The sequence below is a fragment of the Eufriesea mexicana genome, unplaced genomic scaffold (genome assembly GCF_001483705.2).
Source record: "Eufriesea mexicana isolate 0111107269 unplaced genomic scaffold, ASM148370v2 scaffold1830, whole genome shotgun sequence".
In the NCBI taxonomy this organism is placed as follows: Eukaryota; Metazoa; Arthropoda; class Insecta; order Hymenoptera; family Apidae; genus Eufriesea; species Eufriesea mexicana.
In genome coordinates, this window is record NW_016909924.1 from 210,439 (window position 1) to 235,798 (window position 25,360).

The 25,360-nt window shown below is 35.9% G+C and overlaps 1 protein-coding gene across 6 annotated transcripts in view; it reads right to left on the bottom strand.

Annotated features, from left to right (window-relative positions):
• The window catches only part of LOC108549103 (membralin), a 146,670-nt gene that overhangs the window by 102,321 nt on the left and 18,989 nt on the right, over positions 1-25,360 (bottom strand). For 5 of the 6 annotated variants that reach the window (XM_017902349.1, XM_017902347.1, XM_017902345.1 and 2 more), the window contains exon 9: positions 21,006-21,089. In XM_017902349.1, coding sequence (XP_017757838.1) covers positions 21,006-21,089 — 84 coding nt within the window. The remainder of the gene's footprint in view (positions 1-21,005; positions 21,090-25,360) is intronic. The other variant, XM_017902346.1, reaches the window with a different exon arrangement.

Consider the following 25,360-nt stretch of genomic DNA (forward strand, 5'->3'; position numbering starts at 1 on the left):
TCCGTTACCTTGGAGTGAGGGAAGGTTCCCCCGAAAAACCACGATAGTGGAGGAAACCCTCTCCTCCAAGGTGGGGTACCTGGGGTTCACCCGCGCGCCGGTGACCCCATCGGCCGTTTGTTACCCCTAGCGAAGGCCTGAGGCTTCCAACGTGTGCGGACCACGTGGAGCCCTCAGGCCTATTGTCAGCCAAGTCTTAAGAGCCGTCGCCTAATTTCGTTAAATTAGGGATTTCCAGGATTCTCGTGTTCCGCGACACGAGAAGTCAAAAGAAAAAAGGTAAAGCAGTCAAACATGCTGAAGGCATGGAGCGGGAAATTCCGATGCCGAATTGTTCGACCCTAAGACCTGGCTGTTGGAAGACCATAACGGGTCTTCCTTGTTCCACGACGGAACAGTCAGGAAGCTTAAGAAATTGGCATAATTCACCAATTCTTTTATTCGTAATTACGATCTATCGATAACTCGAAATAAATTAAAAAATAGTTCTTTGATGAGGATATTTCATGACGAAATGAATAAATGTTTCCATAAAGTGACCTCTGATATTACTGTCCCACACGAATTTTGATTTGTAATATCCTTTGTGTGATTGTTATACAATTTGCAATACCTTCCTGAACACGAATTCATAAACGAAATTTATTTATTATCCTGAGTCTTCGAAAAATACGGATTTCTGTAGAATCACGCGATATTTAGTTAAAATAAGGTATTACACGAAAACTAAAATCGTTAAATGGTTTTTAAAACTTTCGTCTTAGAAATTAAACGAGAGTTTCTCGAGTTTAACAATTATTATAATTGTCCATAATATAATTAATTAAATTTTTGAATAATTTTTTACAAACTTTTATGCACTCTTTAAACGTGCGAATTTTCAGTACGAGTTTACTACACGATATCGTATTCTGCAGACGTTTCTGAGAAGAAACTATGGAGAAAAATTGTCGAAGCAGTCCTGAATCCGATCAGATGGAGAAAATATTCGTCTGTAACGTGTATACGACATTTTACCGCCATAATAATGATTCATCCAAGCAATACAATTACGCCCGTTCGATCATCGGATATCTATTAACAACGCTGCCGAATAATGAACATAATTGGATATTAAATGTCATAGGCTGGCAGATGCGCAAATTGCTGTTGAAAATGTCACGTGATATATCCGATGCACCTACATAATGACGAACGTAGGCACAAGCCATGACTGACTCGTAATAACAATAAATTATATGCAACAATGATACTTCGTATATTCCGCGGTTAAGAAGCGTGCAAAAATAATAAATTACCGAAATAACAAAATTTAAAAACATTCAATCTAATATATCTTCCGGAATAAAAGTCAAAATTTTTACAATTTATAGGTAACTGCAAAAATTATCACCGGAATAATAAAAATTAAAGAATTTTTAAGCAATACAACAATTATTTCCTATAAATCGAGATTAAATCTACGAAAAAATATTTTAGGAACCGAAGCAGAAAATGTGAATACGATCGAAGACCCAGGTTGTCAATATCGTTGATCGGATAACAATCTCGAGAGGCACGAATCACTTACATAGAAGATATTTCACGTATCTCGAAACACCTGCATTTAGAAGCACCTAGCATGATAAATTATCGAATTACGAAATCGAAAGAATACGTATCCCCAAGTATCTTCCGAAATAAAAATCGGATTTTAAACAGAAGACGATGCGAATTAAAAATAATTTTTCTCTGATACGGTGTTCACGTCCAAATTCGTAGAAACTAGTTCTAAAATGAGAATATCGAAGGCCTTCGAAGGAAAAATCGCGAATACAATCGACGATCGATGTCGCAAAAATCGTTACTTGAATAACAACTTGGTGATGCACGAATCGATTTCATAGAAGATATTTCACGTATCTCGAAACACCTGCGTTTAGAAGCACCTAGCATGATACATTATCGAATTACGAAATCGAAAGAATACGTATCCCCAAGTATCTTCCGAAATAAAAATCGGATTTTAACCCTTTGCACTCGAGAGGCGACCTACAGTCGCCATTTAATCAAATTCTAAAGATCGATGTTAATTAATATATCACATTTAAAATTACCCAATGATGCGTGGAATGTCGAAATAAAATAATTCTGCGTCTTAATTTGTACACGATTTCTTATCTACCCTTTTAAAAATATCATCGTCTTTATGACAGAAAGTTTTCGAATTACTATTTTTCTGTAACGAAAAATTCGCCGAATGCAAAGGATTGAATAGAAGACGATGCGAATTAAAAATAATTTTTTTCTGATACGGTGTTTATATCCAAATTCGTAGAGTAATTCCAAAAAAGAGAACATCGAAGGCCTTCAAAGGAAAAATCGTGAATACAATCGACGATCGATGTCGCAAATATCGTTATTTGGATAACAACTTGGAGACACATGAATCAGTTACACGCCTAGGCCGAAATGATCTTAACGCCCGGATAATGCACGGATAATGCACTCATTTAAATGCATACTAGCCGGACATTACCTCAGCTCGGTAAGCCCATTGGCGCAGGCTCCTGGACGAGTCTCAGTTGAGCAGAACTCCCGTGCCTTCGACATTTTCCTCTTCCTCTTGACTTTTATAAAGACGTTAAAATTCCTCGAGCAACTGCGACGAACGCCCGATAATCTCGCGCGACGCTGAAATTGCACGAGGAACGGTCCAATTTATGTCGCCAGCATTTTTCTACCACGAAAAAACCGATCAAGGAGATCCCTCGTTACTTGAGAAAAATTTCTTCGTGTTTCGGTAGACGACACGAAACCGGGGATCACTGGAAATTTTTAACGATGGATTCACCCTCTACGTAAAAGAATATAAATATGTTTCGCTTTAATTGCACCCCGAGAGTCCCATGCTCCGTGTATTCCCTCAATTTTTCTTCCTCCCCTTTCCTTCTCATCTAATTATTTACTTGTAGCCTATATTATATATAAAGATTTTGCATCGTAATTATACTCGAGACTATTATTTAATTGATTCAAAATGTAGAGTTGAAAGTACCTTGCAAGGTAGAAATAATTAGTTTTCCTTCATCTCTCGTAGTTTGAGATGTATAGAGTATTACATCGGTAATTAAAAATAAAATTTTAGGACATTTTATCAATAGAAAGAATAATTTGAATAAATCCCTTGCGTTTTTCTCGAAATTACATTTTTCGAATCCATACCAATATTTCTAAAACCACACGACCGATTTTATTATACTTCAAATTTAAGTACAGAATATTCCGCACAGAATATTTGAAAAATTAGCCTAAGTTTCTTAAATATGCTTCGAGTTGTAAATATTCAAAGATAATTTCTTTTATAAAAATAATTATATTAAATTGTATTAAATCTAGGCAATTTTCATCGATGCCACTCGACTTCCGGTGTGAGAAAGCTCTTCGTTGGATTTCTAGGAAGACATCATCGAGGTTCAAAGACAATAGACACAGATAGGGATGCTTAGACACCAAGCTCGGCCGTCAGGATCGGAATTGGACCGAAGAGGTTACCTGTACTTGCACAGAGAGCGGCGCCCTTCAGTCGCCATTTAATAAAATTTCGAAGCTCGATATTCATAAATATGTCAAATTTGAGATAACGTAACGATGTACGAGGTATCGAAATCAAATAATTCTACGCGTTAATTACCATACGATTTCTTATTCCTGCTCAGAAAAATATCGTCAGCTTTGCAACAGAAAATCTTTGAACTCCTATCCTTCTTTGGCCAAAAAATCATCGAGTGCAAGGGGTTAACGTATTGCGTACCGCTCACGAGTTTTATCGTGTTCCGCGCGCCATCTGTTAAGAACCGCTCGCGAGTTTTCTCGTGTTTCGCGCGCCATCTGTTATGGACCTTAGATGTCAACACGTTGTCTTGTCAAAACGTGCGGTCCCTGACTTACAATAGAGATTCTTATGTCGTATGCAATGTGTTAAGAGTAAGCGAGCTCCTGTTATCGATAAGGTGTGAGTGAGAAGAACGCAGTGGCGATAACCGGAGTTATTCGCGAATAAATAAAGAAGGACCACCTTTCAAAATGGCAAACCGAGAACCGAACACTGGCTTTTTACTTATATGAGACTAGAAAATATTTTACCGAGAGTAAAGCACGATCTGTCAGCGAGAAATAGATTCATTTAACCCACCTCCCCTCCACCCCTTACAATTGTTATCTCTCAAAAATAAAAATTCCTACGTCAAGTATATGAGATAACGTTTGCGAATAACATGTCATCTTCCTGTACGCTATATACACAGTTCTTGACTTATACGAGCAAGATAAAGTATAAGAAAATTAAATGGAATATCACACGCAACGCTGTTTTTCCTGTCCCCCTCCAACTGTCAATAAACATGACCATAAACTCGATCCATCTGGGAACAGTATGGACGTCGGTAATCGCATATGCGCGTATGATCGATGCACATATGCAGTTCCTGTGAACCAGACAGCCTTAAGTATCACCACTTCTCACGGTTAGAAATAAGACGTAGTATTTATGATAAGTTACGCGAATCTTACGACATGCCTTGATTAACCTTATCACAAGAGGAAGTGATACGGTGCTATAGAGACGAATAAAAATTGACACCATCCTTCTCCCACTCCACGCGATACGAACGAGCATAACAGTAAATTTTTGTTGCCACCTGCAAAAATTTTTTCGATCAAATGCAAAGATATTTGTACTTTCATTATTTTCTCCTCGATAATAAATTTATCCCCTTGACTACGGCAGATTTTGATACGTAGTGGCCGTGACATACGGCAAGAATTGAATTACGATGTGCGCCATTTTTGTGAAAACAAGCGCCCTCCGTGTCAAAAAGGCTAACTACGTCGAGCGCCTATAGGCGCCCTCTGTGTCACAAACGCAACATTTCTATGCGCCTATAGGCGCACTATGTGTCACAAACGTAACATTTCTAAGCATCTGTAGGCGCCCTTCATGGCACAAACGCAAAATTTCTAAGCACCTATTGGCGCCCTCCATGTCACAAACGCAAAATTCCTAAGCGCCCATAGGCGCCCACAGTAGTCAAGGGATTAAATAAAATTTAATCCTTGGCGCCCATAGAAGCTTAGAAATTTTGCGTTTGTAACACGGAGAGCGCCTATAGGCGCTCGGCGTAGTTTAGCTTTCTGACACGGAGGGCGCTTGTTTCCACAAAAATGGCGCACATCGTAACTCAATTCCTGCCGTATGGTACGGCCGTTGCGTATCAAAATCTGCCGTAGTCAAGGGGTTAGACGATCATTTCCATTTCTACTCCATGCTTGTATTATAGCACTCTACGTTTAGAAAATGGCGGGAATTTTAAATAATTTCGTATCATCGTGTTTGGCTGAATATTTTTTACCAGAGATAGTAATTTTTGGGAGAAACAATTAATCCTATGTTGCGATTAACTATAGTTAAATTATATATGCATATGAATATTTTTCTCTTTGTCCATAAATAATAATTATCTATTCCCTTATGCTACCTCGTAGTAATTTGAACTGACGATAATTTGTTTAGACTCTAGGCTCATTCTGTTTAGAAACGAACTTTCGTGTTATCTCGACGTCTGCGAGATTTCTGAAGAAATATTTCTTTTTTCAAATCATTTCTTTGTCACGCAATTTTTACCAGCCAGAGAGATACGTTCCTGCCAAATTTCTTGCTGCGAGGATCGATCTAACACGATGCAATCTCCTGAGCGACTACGATAGTTCTCTCCTGACATGGAAGCATTTTTCAAAGTATAGATCTGGGCAATTGTACACGCAATCTCTATCGTTCAAACAAAACACGTGACTTTTTCCTCTTCTGGCAAGCTTCCATGGATTCGGAAATAACGTTGTGCGTATATCTGTACTTTTGAACTTTTATTTTCTCCATTATCTACCAGCGATCATTGAACTTTTATTCATATGTCATCCTAAGCAAGGAGTTCTCGTCATTTCAGATTTCGGAAAGAAAATTTTGATTACGGAGATTTATACATGGTCCATTCGAATTTTGTATAGGAAACTCGGACTTTGGCTAGGAAAATGTGACATAGTCTGTTATATTATAATAGAATAAAATTATTTATAATTATATATAAACAGAAGAAATGACAGAATGGCATTACGTAACTTCGCAAATTAAATTTCGAACAGCTGGAAAATATACGAAAGCTTGATATATCTCTTAGTCCAATTGGAAACTCAATAAAAGGTATGTCTATCTACGAACGCTTGATTTAATCTTGATTCATACCGAGAACCTATATTACGTAAAATGAAGGAGAAAGAAAATTAACCTTTCCAAACGCTTGCACGAATTAAAACGAAGAACTATCATGGCATTATATCGATTTCGCCATAGTCTCGCTGGTACAATACCGGTATTTAATCCCTGCACCTAGCGTGAATTATGCAAGTGTTCTTAAAATGATTTTCGACGGTTTTGGAACATACTAAGATTTTTAACGATGCGGCTTAAGATGTTTCCCGAGAAGTTTATAATAAAGTTTAAGTTTATAATAAATTAACCCTTTGCACTCGACGATTTTTTCGTTACGGGAAAATAGTAATTCGATAGTAATAGTAATTTCTGCCATAAGATCGACGATATTTTTAAAACGGTAAATCAGAAATCGTATGCAATTTAAGACGTAGAATTATTTTACTTCGATATTCCACACGTCGTTGGATAATTATAAATTTCATATATTAATCAAATTTTCCATCTTCCAAATTTTATCCATCTTTAGAATCTGATTAAATGGCGACTGACAGACCCCTCTCGAGTGCAAAGGGTTAATAGGAATCAGTTGGAACTTTGGAAAAAATTCTCACAATTGGAACAGAATTTTCCGAATTATCTATTATCACGATAATCCAGTTCGAATTCGTACGAAAAGAAATTCAATAAATTGTAGATACCCAAAATTAAAGTGAAAAGGCGTAATAGTAATTGATTAAAAATTGCACGAATTTTGAATTAATACGAAAAAGAAGCTGGGAGCTTTTCAATAATCGATTGATCGTTCGATCGATTTACGAACGAATAGAAATACGACGTAATATTTATAAGCCAAATGTTACGAGTCACGAATCGCTGAATGAAAACTACCTTAACCCACATATGGTTCACTGACTTCCGCGCAGTCTCTTAACTCATAGGCCAGTGAACCGTGAACGCGTTAATGGCAATGACTTACGTATCAGGGAAAGAAGATAAGGAAAATTATGGCGATTAGAACCTACAAGGTAAGTGTAATTTCGAAAGAGAGAGAGGCTTCGAAAAATCGAATCAACTATAAACATTACGCGGAAGTGAATCGAACGAAAATGGTAGAAAAATGGCATTTATACGATCAAATAAATTTCCAATAAATTGCAAATAATAAATCAATCAAGCACATGCATAAAGAGTCTAAGTAGCAGCTGCGTGATTTAATAAATAAAATGAAGAATAAAGAAATGTTCTACAAATTCGGGTCAAAAAGAAACACATATTAGGAAATATTTTTCTAAGAAACTATAAAACTTATTGACATGAAATTTTCATCATCTTCTTTGTTTGTCTTTCGAGAATACTTGACATTTTTTACAATACAAAATAATTGAAATTGTTGGAATTATATAATAATCTATGCAAGTAGGCAGGTTTAAGAAATGGTTTTGGATGGCTGATAACGATAATGGCTGTTCTGCGTATCGAAAATAAAAAAATCAAAACGTATCTAGATTATTAGAGATGTAGTTATGGTCTGAACAAAAGAAGAGAAACAATTTCCAATTTTAAAAAAGTTTCTCAAGTTTAAATCACTCTCAAATTTAAATGTCGATTTTCTTCTTCGCTTTTTACCTTACGAACTAAAAAAAAAAATATAAAAACAGGTCAAATCTTAAAATCCGTAGTTTCAACGATAAAGACACGTTTATTAAAGATTCGGTCCAAATTTGAAGTCAATCGATCATTTAGAATTTGAGATATCGTGTCAGACAGCTCAACGTAGCACGAATGCACCTTCTTGTAAATACCCAATGTCTACTATCTCAAATCGATAGAAATTTTTGTAAATTTCTAGCGAAACAACAGTAGTATAAACAGATAAATAAAATTTAAAGTGCAATAATCACAAATAACTGAAATAATAATTCCTTCAATTCGCAATTTCTTACTTGAACCGATGTGTTCATCTTTACACGCTTATAATATTACATATTAAAATATTATAATATAATATCCGTTAATTTTACAAATTTCACCAAATTTCCCCAAATAGCTTTGCACGCGTATTTTTAAACGCATAAATTTTAAGAAAATGCGAAAAGAAAAATCGATTTTTTCATCCGAATTTGCAGAAGAATCTTTAAATCCCATTTACACGATTATTTTCATAGTAATAACGAATAACAAATATCTTCTTATGCATTAACTCTATTATAAAACTATTTTATTGTGAAATATTTAAGCACATTAATAAACGAACTAATTAAAGAAAATTTCATTTTAAGGACTTGGAATAAGCTCTCTGTTCAACGTTCTTACAGCATGTTTTAGCTCACTAGCTACGAGCTAATTAATGTAAGAACGATATAACTTAATCCCACATGAGTAGAAATAATAGTACTGATTAAAATACTTTATACAGGAAATACTTCACGGGCAAAGGCCAAACAGCGAGTTCAGATTTACGGAAGAAATATGCGACAAATGGAAATTGAAGGGTTCTTTGAAGAGGAAAATATAACATATCTCGTGAAAAATTAAATCGAAAAGAAAGAATACAATATTTTACTGAATTTTTTCACCAAATCCACGTTTCTACTTGTCGGAATTCTATTTCTCCTCGTGTTTGCTGTTATAAACGTGTGCAATTCGCTTGTTACTAGTATGTTTACTGACGTAGAGACTGTTCAAAATTTCGACCATTATTTCTCTTCGGCTATAGTTCATGAAATAACTCATTTTAACAAGAAACACAAAGAACTGACAGATAGCCACCCCAATCAAACAAAATCGGCGAGCTACAAACTAATTTTCAGATCTTTACAGATCTCATTTTGTGATCAATATATACATGTACACGATAAAACCACAATTATGAAATTTAATTAGTGTTCTTTCACATTGGTGAAACGAGTCGCATGTTATTCCTAAGCCAATTTTATTATTATTTATTTATCTATTATCACCTAGACAGATTGTAAATAAAAAGCAAAGCAGATAAAAGAAGAAAAATATTTCTCTTCATTAGCAATTATGGAAAAAGTATGTGTTTCACAGAAACTTATACGTGCAATTCGTAACAATTCGATATAACTTCGTAACAATTTTATTATGATGCATGTATTCTTGAATATTTTATCCAAAAAGTTAAGAAAACAGCGATCTTCTTTCGATTCCGCCATATGTAACTATGCTAAAACGTGTCGACTTTTATTACAAATTTCTCGATAATTACGTAGCAAATTATTCCAAATTTTGCACAAAGATTTCTCCCAATATAAATCAGCTTTGACGAAAATTTGAACAAATCCTTGAATTTCGGTATTTGGATAAAAGAGTTACTCTAAGCTTGCAATGGAGACCTGAGCATTTTCTGTTTCCGAAAATTGTCAATTTTAACGTGATAAGTATCGTCTGCTTTAAAGGAACAAGAATTTGATTAAACAGGACTGAAGCAAACGAGAGAATGAAATTTTGTCGACATTGTTTTGTAATTTTATATAACGACAATTTTCCTTGAAACAAAGGTAAGAAGGATGATCGACGGTATAATAGCAGCAAGTGAAACTCGTTCCATTTCTAGAAAGAGCGATACGTAATTTCCACTGAGGAATATACCAACTTTAAATTCTGAATAGACGTTGGACAATAATGCCGAACGTGATCGAAAACGAAGCAGCGGTTAGTTACGTCGTTTCTGAAGGAACAAGGGTCAATAATGTGGTTAATCAGTGGCTGGTTCTGCATGGCCAACGCTTACGTGTCATCGGTGTCGAACAAAGTCTAGCCTACACTAATTTCGCGCAACCACCGAAACTGAACACCTAGAACCTGATGGACATAATATTCCACGTTGATCCAACACCGAAACTGAACACCTAGAACCTGATGGACATAATATTCCACGTTGATCCAACATACTGAGCGTACTTCAGCTTGATGGAATCCATAATTGGACGCACTCAACCCTGGTAACATTGAAATCCAGTCAAAACACATTTTTCGTTCATATGCGATTAAAGATTATCGAGATTAAATTAACCTCTTAGGCACGGCTGGATTTTGCTGAGTTCAACGCGAATTACGCGTAAATGATACAGCACTGCATACTTGACACTGGCGTAATGAAAACGAAGACTATGTATTCTGTCTGTATATCGTTAACACAGTTATAAAACGTTGTGAAGGCAAGAAGAGGTGTGAAACAAAACATATGAAAACGAACATTTAATTCAAACGGTGAGCGATTGAGCCATTAGAGTAAGTCACTATAGTGCTGCGTTGTTCGGAAAGATAACATCCACGAAAGCCACTATAGTAGTGTATCATGCCTAAGAGGTTAATTCGCCAATTTCCTCCTATATTGCTAAACAATATATATCGAAATATTTCATATCCTTTACCATTCTCTTGATTTTTCTCTTTCAAATTTTGAAATTTTGTTTATGACTGTATATCTTCGAAATAGGAATAATTTCTAGATCAGACATTCTAGACGTATTTTCTCTATTATACTATAGGGGCTCCTCGCCCACGGTTGCTGTGTAATCGCATTGTCACAGGTATCCTCGATATGGCAGTGGTGCTGGAAGGGACGAAAGGAAAAGAAAGGGATGCGTTACGTCCTAGGCCTGCTAGTGGACTCAGCAATAAGGCTACCTAGTAGGCCCTGCCTTAGGCCCGGATACTATTGGTAGGTCTGGAAGTTAGATAGGAAGTAGTGGTTTAACGAGAAAGTCCTCGAACCTCCTTGAGGTTGGAATCCATCTAATGGCGAGGGTGAGAATGATGGTTGCTACAATACCTATATTACATCTGCGATATGTCTATATTAACCCTCTCGCTATGACGAACCTTGTCGCGAAGTCCCTCCCGTAGAACGAAACGTCCTGCCAAAGCTGAAAACATTACACGCGCGCAGTGTTTCCTTTAATTCTTGAACTCTAACTCTCAAACACACGATTCTCTACTCACTATGACTCGCCCATGCCCTTGCACCCTTATTTAACCCTTTCACTACGGTGGACGTCGCGGCAGAGGTCCTCTCATAGAATGAAGCGTCATGCCAAAGGTGGGAATATTACTCTTTAGCATTTGGGGCCAAGTGTTTTGAGAAAAAAAGAAAAACCGATCATCGCAATAGCGCTTGCAATTCTTTACGAAAAGAGCGAAGCAATTGTTTTAATTTTTGGCTCAATTTTAGTGACTGGTGACTATAGTTACCCTCCGTGTGTAGGTGACGTCTCGTAGCCGGTGACTATAGTCATTCCTAGTAGCGAAAGGGTTAAAAATGTATTAAACTTAAGATTGCTGATTTTAGAATAAGATAGAAGATAGGGATCTGAAAGTAGATGAGTATGTGATATTTTGGAAATATTGAAATAATCTGCAAAACTGGGAAATATAAGTGTCGCATAGAGATGGATATACTCGATCGTTGTCCAGAATGTATTGCATTTGTGATTGGTAATTCAGCGGCTGAACAGAAGGCAAATTTAGTACACACCTCTAAAAGCAGATTTGATTTGTACCCATGTAACAACGCAATATCTCATCTCGCCACATCCGGTGGAAATGCACCATGGAATCTGGAGTTGAGCAATAGTTACAAAGCAAGTTGTTAGGGTTAGATAGCTGAATCAACGTTCAAAGCACCATTGATCTGCACATGTCTCAGGGCTTGGAATACATATGCGATAAGCCTGCATGTATTCTAAGTCAAGGAAACATTCCAATAAGCTCGTTTTCTCAGATTCAATCTCATTTGATCGTATTTGCCTTCTGTGTAATTTATGTCATTTCTGCAGTGAATGGAGAATATTATAATAGATCGTATTCCTTATGGAAGTCTGAACAAAAACTGATCGAACGCATGCTGCATGGTGCATAGAACATATTGTACGAGTTTAATAAATTGACAGTCAGAGCAATAAGGGATAACAGAGATATAATAAGCTATAGCAAAATCCCTGCGACCATAATCTCCATCGTATCAATAATTCTAACCTAATCTCTTCACTCGAATTTTATATATTACTGCAACGATCATTTTCTATTAGACAAAGTACCGATTGAAAAGTAAAGACATGTCAGGCGCAGTGCAATAATAGATAACAAACTCTCAAACAAACATAACCTCCATTCTATCAATTTTTCTACTCTAATCCCTTCCTTCGAATTTCAAATTTGACTACAAGAATCGTCTTTCGATAAACAAGAGACCTGTTGAAAAATTCAATATTTCTGAGACTATGACCTTTGTAATATCAATTATTCTAATCTAAATTACGTCCTCCATAATAATAGTTACCCTAACCTAAACGATGGCCTTTAGAGTATTAATTATTCTAACCTAGATTACGACTTCTATAATATCAATAGTTCTAACCTAACCTCTCCATTCGAATTTAAAGACCTACTGTCACCACCGCTTTCCATCAGGCAAGGAAAGGTTCAAAGTGGTTGAAAAATGAAAAGAAGCAGTGCGATAGAACGACGTACAACAAATATTCAACAAACATAACCTCCATTCTATCAATTTTTCTAACCTAATCCTTCCATTCGAATTTCAAATTTAGCTACAAGAATCTGCTGAATAATTTATTTTATTTTTACTCTATTTTATTTTTAATTTTTATTTTATCTTTCGATAAACAAGAGACCTGTTGAAAAATTCAATATTTCTGAGACTATGACCTTTGTAATATCAATTATTCTAATCTAAATTACGTCCTCCATAATAATAGTTACCCTAACCTAAACGATGGCCTTTAGAGTATTAATTATTCTAACCTAGATTACGACTTCTATAATATCAATAGTTCTAACCTAACCTCTCCATTCGAATTTAAAGACCTACTGTCACCACCGCTTTCCATCAGGCAAGGAAAGGTTCAAAGTGGTTGAAAAATGAAAAGAAGCAGTGCGATAGAACGACGTACAACAAATCAGTTGCACAAGTATCCCCAGCGAACGACAGTGACGTATATCTCGCTTGAAACACGTGTTAGCGATTCGAAAATGTCCCCTGCCGTACCGTAACCCCGATACAGATAGAGGAAAGTAGTTCCGACGGGGTCGTAAACAGATAAACGAAACAGTAGCAAGTGTAACATGTTCTGACCGTGGCTGAAAATGTGTTTACAGCATGTTAGGCGGTCGATCATGCGTCACTGATGCGCAGGGGCGCCAGTGACGGCTCCGTTCTTTGACGTTCCATTATGCAAAATCGTCTTCGTGGCCGTTCGCAACGCCAAATGCTGCGCGACGCGTGGTCGATTTCACGTGAATTCACGCCGATGATACGCACACCAGTCGCGACGAAATCACGAAACCAACAGCCGTGAACGACGTATGGAACAACGAAAATTTTAGGACGGAGAGGAAGAGCGATACAAAGGGACATGTGTATAGAAGCCAACGTATAGGACAACGAACCGTCTACAAGATTACATATATCTACGACGAATGGTTCTCGGTTTTATCCTACGTTTAACCGTTTGAGGACCAGAAAAACATTGTATTGGCTCGAAATAAAATTTAATTCATTATTCCACAAGTACGTAGAAACTCGAACATCTGTCTGTTCGAAGGATGTAATACATTCTGTGTTTCCTTGCATATGAATACATTTAGACATACCATTTGATTGGCAAATATAAAGAATAAGAGATGTTAGTTTATTCTAAAATATATACAGTGAGTCGCAAAATCGTGCATCACGTATCAGAAAATGTTTCATCTCGTATGAAAATTCGGGGATGATTTGGAAAAAAGGATTTCATGGGTATATATTGTAAATATATCTATATTTGTCATGTAATAGTACAAAAACAAATGAACCTTTGTAGGTACACGGAAAATTGAAATTGTTAGAATTTTGTCTAGGAACGTCCAAGAATTTCCTAGATTTTAATTGTACTTCTAACTCTTAGGGTTATTTCTATTGGTTAATATCAATTCTATTTAAAATGAATCTATATGTAATTGACTATATCGGGGAACGTATTGGGGATGCTCACTAATGGTATACCTATGTATTGAATATTCCCAAGTGGTACGCGAATTAAACCGAACTGTATCAAGTTTGCAGTCATCCATTTTGTGTAGATGGCGCCTTGTAGTCGGTGATTATAGTCATCCGTTTTGTGTAGATGGTGTCTCGTGGCCGGTGACTATAGTCATCCCTCATGTGTAAATGGTGTCTCGTGGCCGATGACTATAGTCACCCGTTTTGTGTAGATGGCGTCTTATAATCGGTGACTATAGTCACCCGTTTTGTGTAGATGGCGTCTTGTAGTCGGTGACCATGGTCATCCGTTTTGTGTAGATGGCGTCTCGTGGCCGGTTACTATAGTCATCCCTCATGTGTAAATGGCGTCTTGTAGCCGGTGACTATAGTCATCCAGTTTGTGTAGATGGCATCTTGTAGTCGGTGACTATAGTCACCCGTCGTGTGTAGATGGCGTGTTGTGACCGGTGACTATAGTCACCCATCGTGTGTAGATGGCGTCTTGTAGCCGGTGACTAGTCACCCGTCTTGTGTAGATGGCATTTAGCAGCCGATGACTATAGTCACCCGTCTTGTGTAGATGGCATTTAGCAGCCGATGACTATAGTCACCCATAGAAGCGAAAAGGTTGAAATCATGTATGTACAGCAGAGTGTACTACGCCGAATAAACATTATCCACAAAGTGACGACTTAATAAAATATCGAGAAGATCGAGAATGATTATTGGAAAATTATAAATTATCTCCAAGACAGTGGTAAAAGCGAACTGTTACAAGCGTCAAAGAACATTTTCCTCAACTGTCTAAAACACTCGACGATGATGCGAAATGGACGTGTATTTTTAAACGAATCTCAAAGACAGAAGACAAAGGAGGGATCGGCTATTACGATTTATCTTGCGGGAACTTATCGGCCGATTATTTCCGATCAGTTTAAATATTTAACCTCGTATCGCTGGAAATCGCGGAGGATTAATAAAAACGGAGGGCAAAGGACGAGATGACAAAGGAGTACGCTCGTGTGATTAATTAATTTCTTGCAATTGCTTCTTTAAATGAGAAAGAAATGAAAGATTTAATATCGAAATAAATTACGTAACTCGATGCAGAAAATCGGGGAGGAAAAGGCACGATGTCTATGTTCCTTTAACACTAAACCTACCGGTACTTCACACATACCTATTCTCACTATATTATGAAATAAACGTTGATTCTTCGAAAAAAAAATTATTAATTTATTAGAGGAAATAATTCGTAAATATAACTTTCTATTTATAATAAAATAATCGAACATGTATTTTTATTTTTGAATAATAGTGTTTTGAATAATAATAGGAAGTAATAGTTCACGGAGAGTCGATTGTATGGCGAATTAAATTATTTGTCCGCCATTTTTGTTCCGGTTTGATAAAATAAGGAGGATAGTGGGTGTTGGATATTTGTGATATACGAATCTTATTATTTTAAAAGATACGAATAAATAAAAGAATTGTTAAAGATGATTTTATATAAATTTATTGTCTATTAACACTAAAACTACCAACCCAGTGAAAATGACTGGTCCCAGAATTTTCCTCTTTGCAATCACCGAACACATACACCTGCTTTAAGAATAAAATTGGTGTCAACTCATATTAAGACAGAACTGTACTCAATATATTCACTCATATTCATTGTACCGCTGAAATTGCTATAATCTGTGCACGTTATAATTAGGTATCCATTAAAGATCGGTAGTTCTAGTGTTAAAGCCGAGTTATCGTTGCACACACGGGTATCTGAGTCGAGACTTTATCAGAAATACGACTACCTGCCGACAGTCTTCCAGCGTTCTTCTCATTTTCTTCTTCCGTCGTTCTCTTATTTTTACAAATAACGAGCGTGAAAGGAGATAATTTCGATTAGTCCGAATAAGCGATGCGCGATTCACCGTACACGAGAGTAAAATTGGACTTTTTTCCAGTGCTTATTGTCGCGGAAATATGACGTAAAACGGTCGTTCTCTGTTCAGAAGGAAAGGAAAGGAAGAAAGTTGGGGAGACATACATCGGGGGAAGCAGGACACGGAGTTGGATGCGCGTATAGAAAGCTGAGAAATCGTAGAAGTATTCGCCAGAGAGAGCTGCAAGATGATGGATCGAGGGCGGGAACCGACACAGGAACCGGAACCCATTACTCCAGATAACAACTTCCCTAAGGCTTCCTTTCCTTCTTCAACATCCACTGGTAAACCTCCCTATATATACACAACTGTAGCACACCCGATCCTTGCAGCACGAATCCGGAAATTTGCCACTTCTGTTGCCATTTTCCTCAAATACCAGCCATGCAACTGGTGGTCCCACGATATACATAAACGCAAACGATGTGGTCCTCGAACGTTCGTGTTCCTCGCGAAAATTAACCACTGAATCGACTATATTTTCGATGTCTCGGCTATTCGCGTCGTTATTTTAACGAATGTTCACTGATAATTGGACTATGGATGCTTCACGCACTTAAAATATATCGAAATATGCAAATAACACGTATGGTGTACGATCCTATAGTATGTAAACATATGCGGTTCACGTTTATTGATTAATATTATTTACAATTTAAATTACGATAAACAATAACCATTTCATTAGTATTGAATAATAATTAATACTAATAATTCAGAAAGGAAAATCGAATTTTAAAAATTATACTCTTCAGTATATGCATATACATTCGAAAAGATATATGCAAAAATACGTGAAATAAAAGTATTTTTGATGTTTATTAACTGTAAGATAAATTTTCATTTCGATTTTATTTTTCCACCTGTTTTCCATAAATATATGCATTCGTATAAATATCCGCAGTCCAATAATGTTACTCTTAGAATAGCGAAGCTAACTGGTGTTAAAAACGTGTGTTCAACAAACTGACTGATCAAGACTATCTCAGACCTGACGTATGCGAACTATATATATTTTATTTTAGCATAAGAAATATCACTGAGCTTATTAAAACATAAGGGAAGCTTCGAATTCCTATTTCGTCATAGCGAAGAAATCTTCGAGTGCAAAAGGTTAACATTAACACAGCGAGAGTGTTTTACTAGTCAATTGATATATGAACCGTTTATTTTGAAAATAGTGTAAGTCCATTTATGTTCGAATCGAGATATTGAAGGATTTGCGTTGGATTAAATTTAAAAATATGACTAACAGATAACATAATAGAATAATATTTTTGGGTTTCTAAAAAAGGTGTCAAATTTATCATCCCAATTAGCATAATTAACATTATTTAAAGAATAATGTTTTTGATGACTATGAATGAACTACGCCACTTTCAAAATAAACGGCTCATATATATTTCTAATTATTAATTAATTAGATATATAGTATCATACTTATATATATAATTAATTAGATATATAGTACATATTATTAATTAATTATATATATATATTAATCTCATCCCTTAGACCCAGAAATGGACTTGGTTGTGTACACAATTTTTACACATTCATATCCTCCATACCTTATACATACCTTGGTTATCTAATAAATTAAAATAGGGTAAAACGAAAAGCGTAATGTCAGTATATTAGTAATGTTAATATGGTAATTGATTTATATCCTCCTATTGCACATAAAAATTTGTAAAATATTATCTTCCCTCATTTTCTTCTAATCTTATTAACCCTTTGCACTCGACGATCTTTTCGTTACAGAAATATAGTAATTCGAAGACCTTCTGCCATAAAGTCGACGATATTTCCAAAACGGTAAATAAGAAGTGCAAATCAATTGTAAGACGTAGAATTATTTCACCTCGATATTCCACGCGTCGTTTGACAATTTTAAATTCGAGATATTAACAATGATCTTTAGAATCTGATTAAATGGCGACTGGAAGACGTCTTTCGAGTGCAAAGGGTTAACTTCCAAATTATTTCTTTCTATCCATCCATCCATCAGTATACTGTCATCTTTCTCTCTTTTCTTTGTATTCGCTTTTCTACTTCCTTTGAACATTTGCCAACCCCTCCACACACCCTCCCTTCTACCATCTGCTCTTCACTATACACGCATCTCTCCATTGTATGCGAACTATATATTTATTTCTCGTTTATTTCTCAATCGTCCAAGTATTCCGACAGTAAACTTCGACCTGCAGTAAATTCAAAAACCGCAAGATGGCGATTGGACCTACGTAATAAATTAATTTTAAACCTTCCGCGAGCCATGCAGAAGACGCGGAGACAGAAGAATACACGAAGTAGAAAAAGCGAAGAGAATAGCCGATGAAGGGTAAGAAGACGGTTGCGGAATCTCCGAGATATTAAAATTTATCGGTGTTTCGAAAAGCGTTGGATAACCTAGCGAGGGGATCAGCGATATGGCGCTTTATGCAAGGCAATTGAATGGCGCTGACGGACACGCGAAGCGTGAAGAGATGCAGGTTGGAATGGAAATAAGCGTCGCGGTGGTAGGGAAACCACCGACGTCACCGCCGTTACTAAATGGGCTCCGAGCGGGTTACCCAACTGTTGCGCCTTCATCAGAAATTTATGCAGAATCCTGGGTTAACCGTCCTGGCCAATCAGCTTTGTAACGGAGCTAACGTCGTATCAGCGAAGGAACGAAACCCAGGATGGCTCTGATTTAGTAAAAAGCCTTTAATATTTTGCACCCCAGCTGTACCTCGCGCACACTCGCTGCTTTCAGCCGCGAGGCCAGGGCTTAACGCGTTTCCGATCGAACGGGTTAGGCACGAATAGGCACCTAAGGAGATTTCTGGGTAAACCGATAATCTTTCCTTCTGAGAATTTTATGCGGGGTGTTAGAAACGGAGTCTAGAATTTTAAGGCATCACTCTCGTCTCGAGATTTATTTTTTATTTCATCTCTTCAAAGTGTACGTATTTGTGAACCTAGCAGTGTACCATTCACACACTGCTGAGATTGTTTGAGAATGTAAGTACTGATTTTTTGAACGCGAAAATTTATCTTCCGATTGTCCTAAAATTATAAATACTAGTCCAGAATTATTATCTTTCGTTAATTTTCATGCTCCTTCAAGAAATTAAGAGACTTTCGAATCTTTATACCTGACCAGCATAACACTACACGACTTGAATCAGCAGACCCTATCAACAGAATATGCATTCTTGCAAACAATTTCTCATCAAACCTTCAATTTTTTGGCAGTAGTATCTCTTCGTTTAAAAACCAGATCTTAAATCTCTAAGCAAATTGTTTATATCGACAATATCGGCATTTGTACCATACTTAACCTATATTCTTTCTCTCTCTAACAAACTGATGTATTTTTAATTTTTTGTTTATACACTACTGGGTTCTACTACCTGTAAATTATTAAATAAATAAATAAATGAATAAATAAAAAAAGTTTTTATACGGTGTTCCACCTACAAATAATTCTGTGAAATCTTTTATTAACTCTTAGCGAACGGGGTGGTCTGAAGTTAACCATACCATGGAATCGAGTTGCTGCCACGATAGGTATTTCAAATTATCAGTGCATATTTCTGCTTAGTCGCCATTTTCGTTGATAGCACCCCAAGGTGTCAAATTTTAGACATAGTTTGCAAAGTGGTTAAAAAATTGCAAAAAGAAATCCCTAAATTCTGAAATATTTAAGTTTCCGCCATTTTGCCAATTTTCAATGGGAAACAGTTATAAAATAACTATTATATAACGGTAAACCTATCAAATAAAATTTGTTTCGTGTTCTCTGATTATTACTATGTCCGAATTAAATTTCATTAATGCACTGTTACCGGAAATGTTACTAAAAAAAGTTACTAGTCTATGGCTGGTAATCTACTTCTATGAAATCTTTTATTTAACCCTTTGCGAACGGGGTGGTCTGAAGTTAACCGTACCATGGAATCGAGTTGCTGCCACGATAGGTATTTCAAATTATCAGTGCATATTTCTGCTTAGTCGCCATTTTCGTTGATAGCACCCCAAGGTGTCAAATTTTAGACATAGTTTGCAAAGTGGTTAAAAAATTGCAAAAAGAAATCCCTAAATTCTGAAATATTTAAGTTTCCGCCATTTTGCCAATTTTCAATGGGAAATAGTTACAAAATAACTATTATATAACGGTAAACCTATCAAATAAAATTTGTTTCGTGTTCTCTGATTATTACTATGTCCGAATTAAATTTCATTAATGCACTGTTACCAGAAATGTTACTAAAAAAAGTCACTAGTCTATGGCTGGTAATCTACTTCTGTGAAATCTTTTATTTAACCCTTTGCGAACGGGGTGGTCTGAAGTTAACCGTACCATGGAATCGAGTTGCTGCCACGATAGGTATTTCAAATTATCAGTGCATATTTCTGCTTAGTCGCCATTTTCGTTGATAGCACCCCAAGGTGTCAAATTTTAGACATAGTTTGCAAAGTGGTTAAAAAATTGCAAAAAGAAATCCCTAAATTCTGAAATATTTAAGTTTCCGCCATTTTGCCAATTTTCAATGGGAAACAGTTATAAAATAACTATTATATAACGGTAAACCTATCAAATAAAATTTGTTTCGTGTTCTCTGATTATTACTATGTCCGAATTAAATTTCATTAATGCACTGTTACCGGAAATGTTACTAAAAAAAGTTACTAGTCTATGGCTGGTAATCTACTTCGTTCTGAGCTACAGCGAAGCATCCTGATCCAAATAATCGTCGACACGTGTGTAAGCTGAAACGGCTTTGGTGTCAACAGAATCAAAGAGCAAGATGAAACTTACCAACAAGCGCCAGGAGCACCGTGAGCAGAGATGCAGCAGGAAACGTTATCATTAAGTTGAACTCCAACATTTGAAGCAGATCCACTGAAACAAAGGGAAAAGAAGTATATTTCAAGTGAAAAATAGACAGAAATGCTCGTACAGGCAGCAGTTATTCGACTCATTGGAATTTTCGGAGCTGACGGAGATAGGGGCGGCAGGGGGTAGGAAGAAAGGAGAAAAATGATGAAAGCGTTTAAAGAATTCATAAAATATGTACTTTATATTCCGTGCTGTAAATGCGTGACGACACGATATTGTATCGGGATCGTTATGCTCAACGACGAACGGTTCGAATTTAATATTTATCAGATACTCTGTGACGAAAAGTTCTCGAGTGAGAGGTTATTACACAAGTTGAGGGCCGTGAAGAAATCGTGTCGCGTTCGACGAGTCGGTTCAAAGCTCAATAAGAATTAATTTCAAAACTTCTTGGATCTCGATTTAAGTTCTCGCAAACTTTCGATCGGTGTCCTGAGACGAGAAACAAGATTTCGTTTTCCTACACCCGATCCATATGCAATCTAACATTAATTTATTCCGTTCGCTTCTTCTATTTATTTATTTATTCCGTTTTATTTCATCATGACTCTACTTAATAGGCTAGTATTTGGAATAGAGAGAGTAGCTAAGGGTAGGTCGAACGACGAGATAATAAACAGAAAATTGAAACAGAGTTAGAAAAAGCTATGTAAATACGAATAGACCAAACTTAGGTAAAGTCAGTTTGGTGTTATCCTGTTGCTTTCTGGAAAAGTGGCTTAAGCAGTATCTAGTAATATCGTAATTTATAACTTGTAGTTCTTAATATTAAGTCCAAGCTTAATATTAGTAACATGACAAATGGTGGATATGGTGGTGAGGATGGTAGCAGAATTAACAAGATTTGTAAGACCAAGTCCCTTTTTTCTGGCAGCAGAGGCTGAAAATAAAGCTTATATAATGTTTGTCAATTTATTGTAAAATTACGAATCACATTTTAGAATTAGATCAAATCATTCGGCAAAACAGCGACGTATTAGATATGTTTTGCATGCATACGTTATTTATTTTGGCGTGGACTTTGCACATTTTTGAAGGTACATATGATTCTCCTAGACTTTCAATTAGGTTTCTTGGAACTTGGAGAATGATTACTATGTGCATAAAGCAGAAGAATATTCTTATAATTTGGATATTTCATAGGCAAGGGATGTCCATTACCAATATTCCATGATCTAACAAAACTATAGTATCTTCCCTATTTTTACGAATCTCGTTTCAATATTTTATCCTAATTCGATATTAAAATCCGAAACGTTAAGAGAATATCAAAAATGCGACTTTTGCAATTTGTCACAGTATTAGGACTATCAAACAAGCCTAAATGACTTGATTCAGATTTCTTATTTTTATCAGCCTTCGGTGATGTACAGATAATTTTTGCAAAATTAACGCGAATTCGTGTCTATTTATTTTCACCATTTACACCATTTTAATGATTCTCGTCTATGAATTTTATATTCAGAATGTGTTCTCCCCATTGGAGTGACAGAGCGGAAAAAATTAGTCGAATCCTCGAGTCGACAGTAGCGAAACTGCACGCTGAACGTTTAATTATTCAAAAATAACTTTCACAAAGGTGCTCTTCTTCTGCAAGCTCTTCTTGGCTAAAGTGTAGCAACGTAATTAAGAAGTTCAGCTATTCCCAAACGACGACACGTGTCGCCGCGTCTTCTTTATAATGAACCAGAGTATCGTCGCTTACAAATTTCCGTCACAACCTCGGTGTTTCGATTTAATGAATTTTAGATTTCAAGATATCACCCACTAAAACCACTCCCGCTGCTTATTAAAACTCCCAAGTCCTCCGTCTTGCCCTATATAATCTAGACCCCACCTACTGGCTAGCGTATCAAAAAATTATTTTTTCACGCTGGTTAATGTCCCCGTTGCATCTTTTCCCTCATTTTCCTTTCTACTTTCTTCTTCCTCTTTTTAAAATTGTACCGAGATATAAAGAATAGAATATAAGGTGGACATATACGAAACAAGAGAAATTATAGGACAATGATTTATTTGGACGATGGTTTATTTTTCCAACTTCTTTCTCCTAAAAGAAAAATAGAAAAAATAATTTAACGACACGTGCTTAAAGCTAAGACTAAAACTACGGAAGTAATATTCAAGTATTCACACTACATATCTCAGATGGAACGATAGGAAGATAGAAATGAGGAAAGGTTCGAAGGAATGCAGGAAAACTGTAACAAGGATACCAGAATGTAAAAGAGGAAGGAACGAGAAAATATAATGAAAACAGACTGGAAAAACAGAAACAGGAGGCAAGAAAATAGAACGTCGTCGGTTCTAAAGCTGCTTAATTCATTGTTGACTAGCAATTTTACTCAGAATTTGTCTCATGTCACTGGCTATTATTTTGTAATTAAAAGTTGAAGTAAAACAATATAAATAATACATAAACAATATAAATAATATATATATAATATAAATATTGGTTCTAAAACTGCTTAACACGTTGTTGACTGACAATTTTGCTCAGAATTTACTTCATGTCACTGGCTATTATTTTATAATTAAAAGATGAAGTAAAACAATATAAATAATATATAAATAATATATATAATATAAATATTGGTTCTAAAATTGCTTAACACATTGTTGACTGGCAATTTTGCTCAGAATTTGTCTCATGTCACTGGCTACTATTTTGTAATTAAAAATGGAAGTAAAACAATATAAATAATATATAAATAATATAAATAATATATATAATATAAATATGTTTTTCTTTCTTTAACGAGTTAAACGCCTAGCTTATTTTGCTTGCTGCTCTGTTTAGACCCACTTGACAGTAGTAGAATAAAATTTTAGCATCATTTGGTAAAAAAGAAAGATAGTACGCATAAAATTAGCAGATACTGCACCGAATGTTATAATAAGAATTCGTTAATGTTAGATCTAAAGATGGCGGGAAATTTAATACGAAAAGTTGTCACCTTTTGTAATGACTATGAAAGATTCCACACCTTTGTTTATCTTGTTTTAATAAATTGTATTAATCTTTTCTTAAATATATTCTTCTCCTTAAATTATTAACTGAATAAAAATCTAGGCTGATTAAACGAAATATTCAGTATTACGATCAATACGTGTGATAGTAAATATTGTGAACCTAAAATCTACGACCGGTCCCAGAGGTCCGAATGGGCATAAACGGAAAGTCTAACGTCTTTTTATTCTTTAATAAATCTTTTTGCAACAAAAGGGACACAATTTGACAGGTTTTATTAGCGAAAGACACAGCTTGTGGTATACTAATCAACAACTATTCTCTATGTTCTTAAATGCTCTCATCACGAGTTTAATCGTGACCGGTCAACAACTATTTGGCATGAAGACAAGAGTTAACTCGTGACCAGGCAACAATGTGTTAACATTTTAACTGCCACGTACTTTTTATATGGAACACTCAGGGTGCCACGATAAAATTTCCATTATTCTTACGATATAATCAATTATCAAACAATATGGGAAAACAAAAATGGTGCCAATTATTGTCTTCTATTCAAAGTTCCCTATTTATTTATGTTCTTCAAATATTTAAAAATTAGCTAGAATAAAAGAAATATAAATTTAAAAAATTAGTATCACCGGACACTGGTGACCACCATGGCGTCACTGAAGAGACAAGCGCCTGTCACTGGTGACCACCATAGCAGTCAACGAGTTAATATATTCGGAACTTTGGCAGAAAAGGACGGTATCGTTAATTACAACGTTTCCCTATGCAAATTTGTATTTCAAAAGGACTCCTATTTCGTCTAAAATTATAATTTTCCATCCTCTTTCGGTGCTTCGTTTCATTTAAAAAATTGTATTACCAAGTCTCTGTATGGATCAACAGCTTATCAGAGGATAAGCATCGTGGTTAGCTATCGATCTACGAGATACGAGTATTTAAAAGTTAAGTAACAAGATAACGTGTATGATGGAAGGAAAAAAGATAACGTTCGAAAGGCTGTATCGATAACGAAGCCAGTGTAATTGAGTTGACTCGTTGACTCATTTGACAATGACAAGGCAAAATTAGTCAGCGACTGAATAACTTGGAAACATACGAACGGAAAACACTACCAGGCCATTGAACTCGGGTCCATTTCCTATATGTGTCGATTATAACGCAACTGTTCTCAAATCGAACGAAAGTGAAGACGACTTCATTTTGGAATGACGAACCCTGGAATGGGGACATTTTAATGCACGATTGCCTCAAATTTGATCGATAGAGCACGAAAACGAGGATTGAATAACGC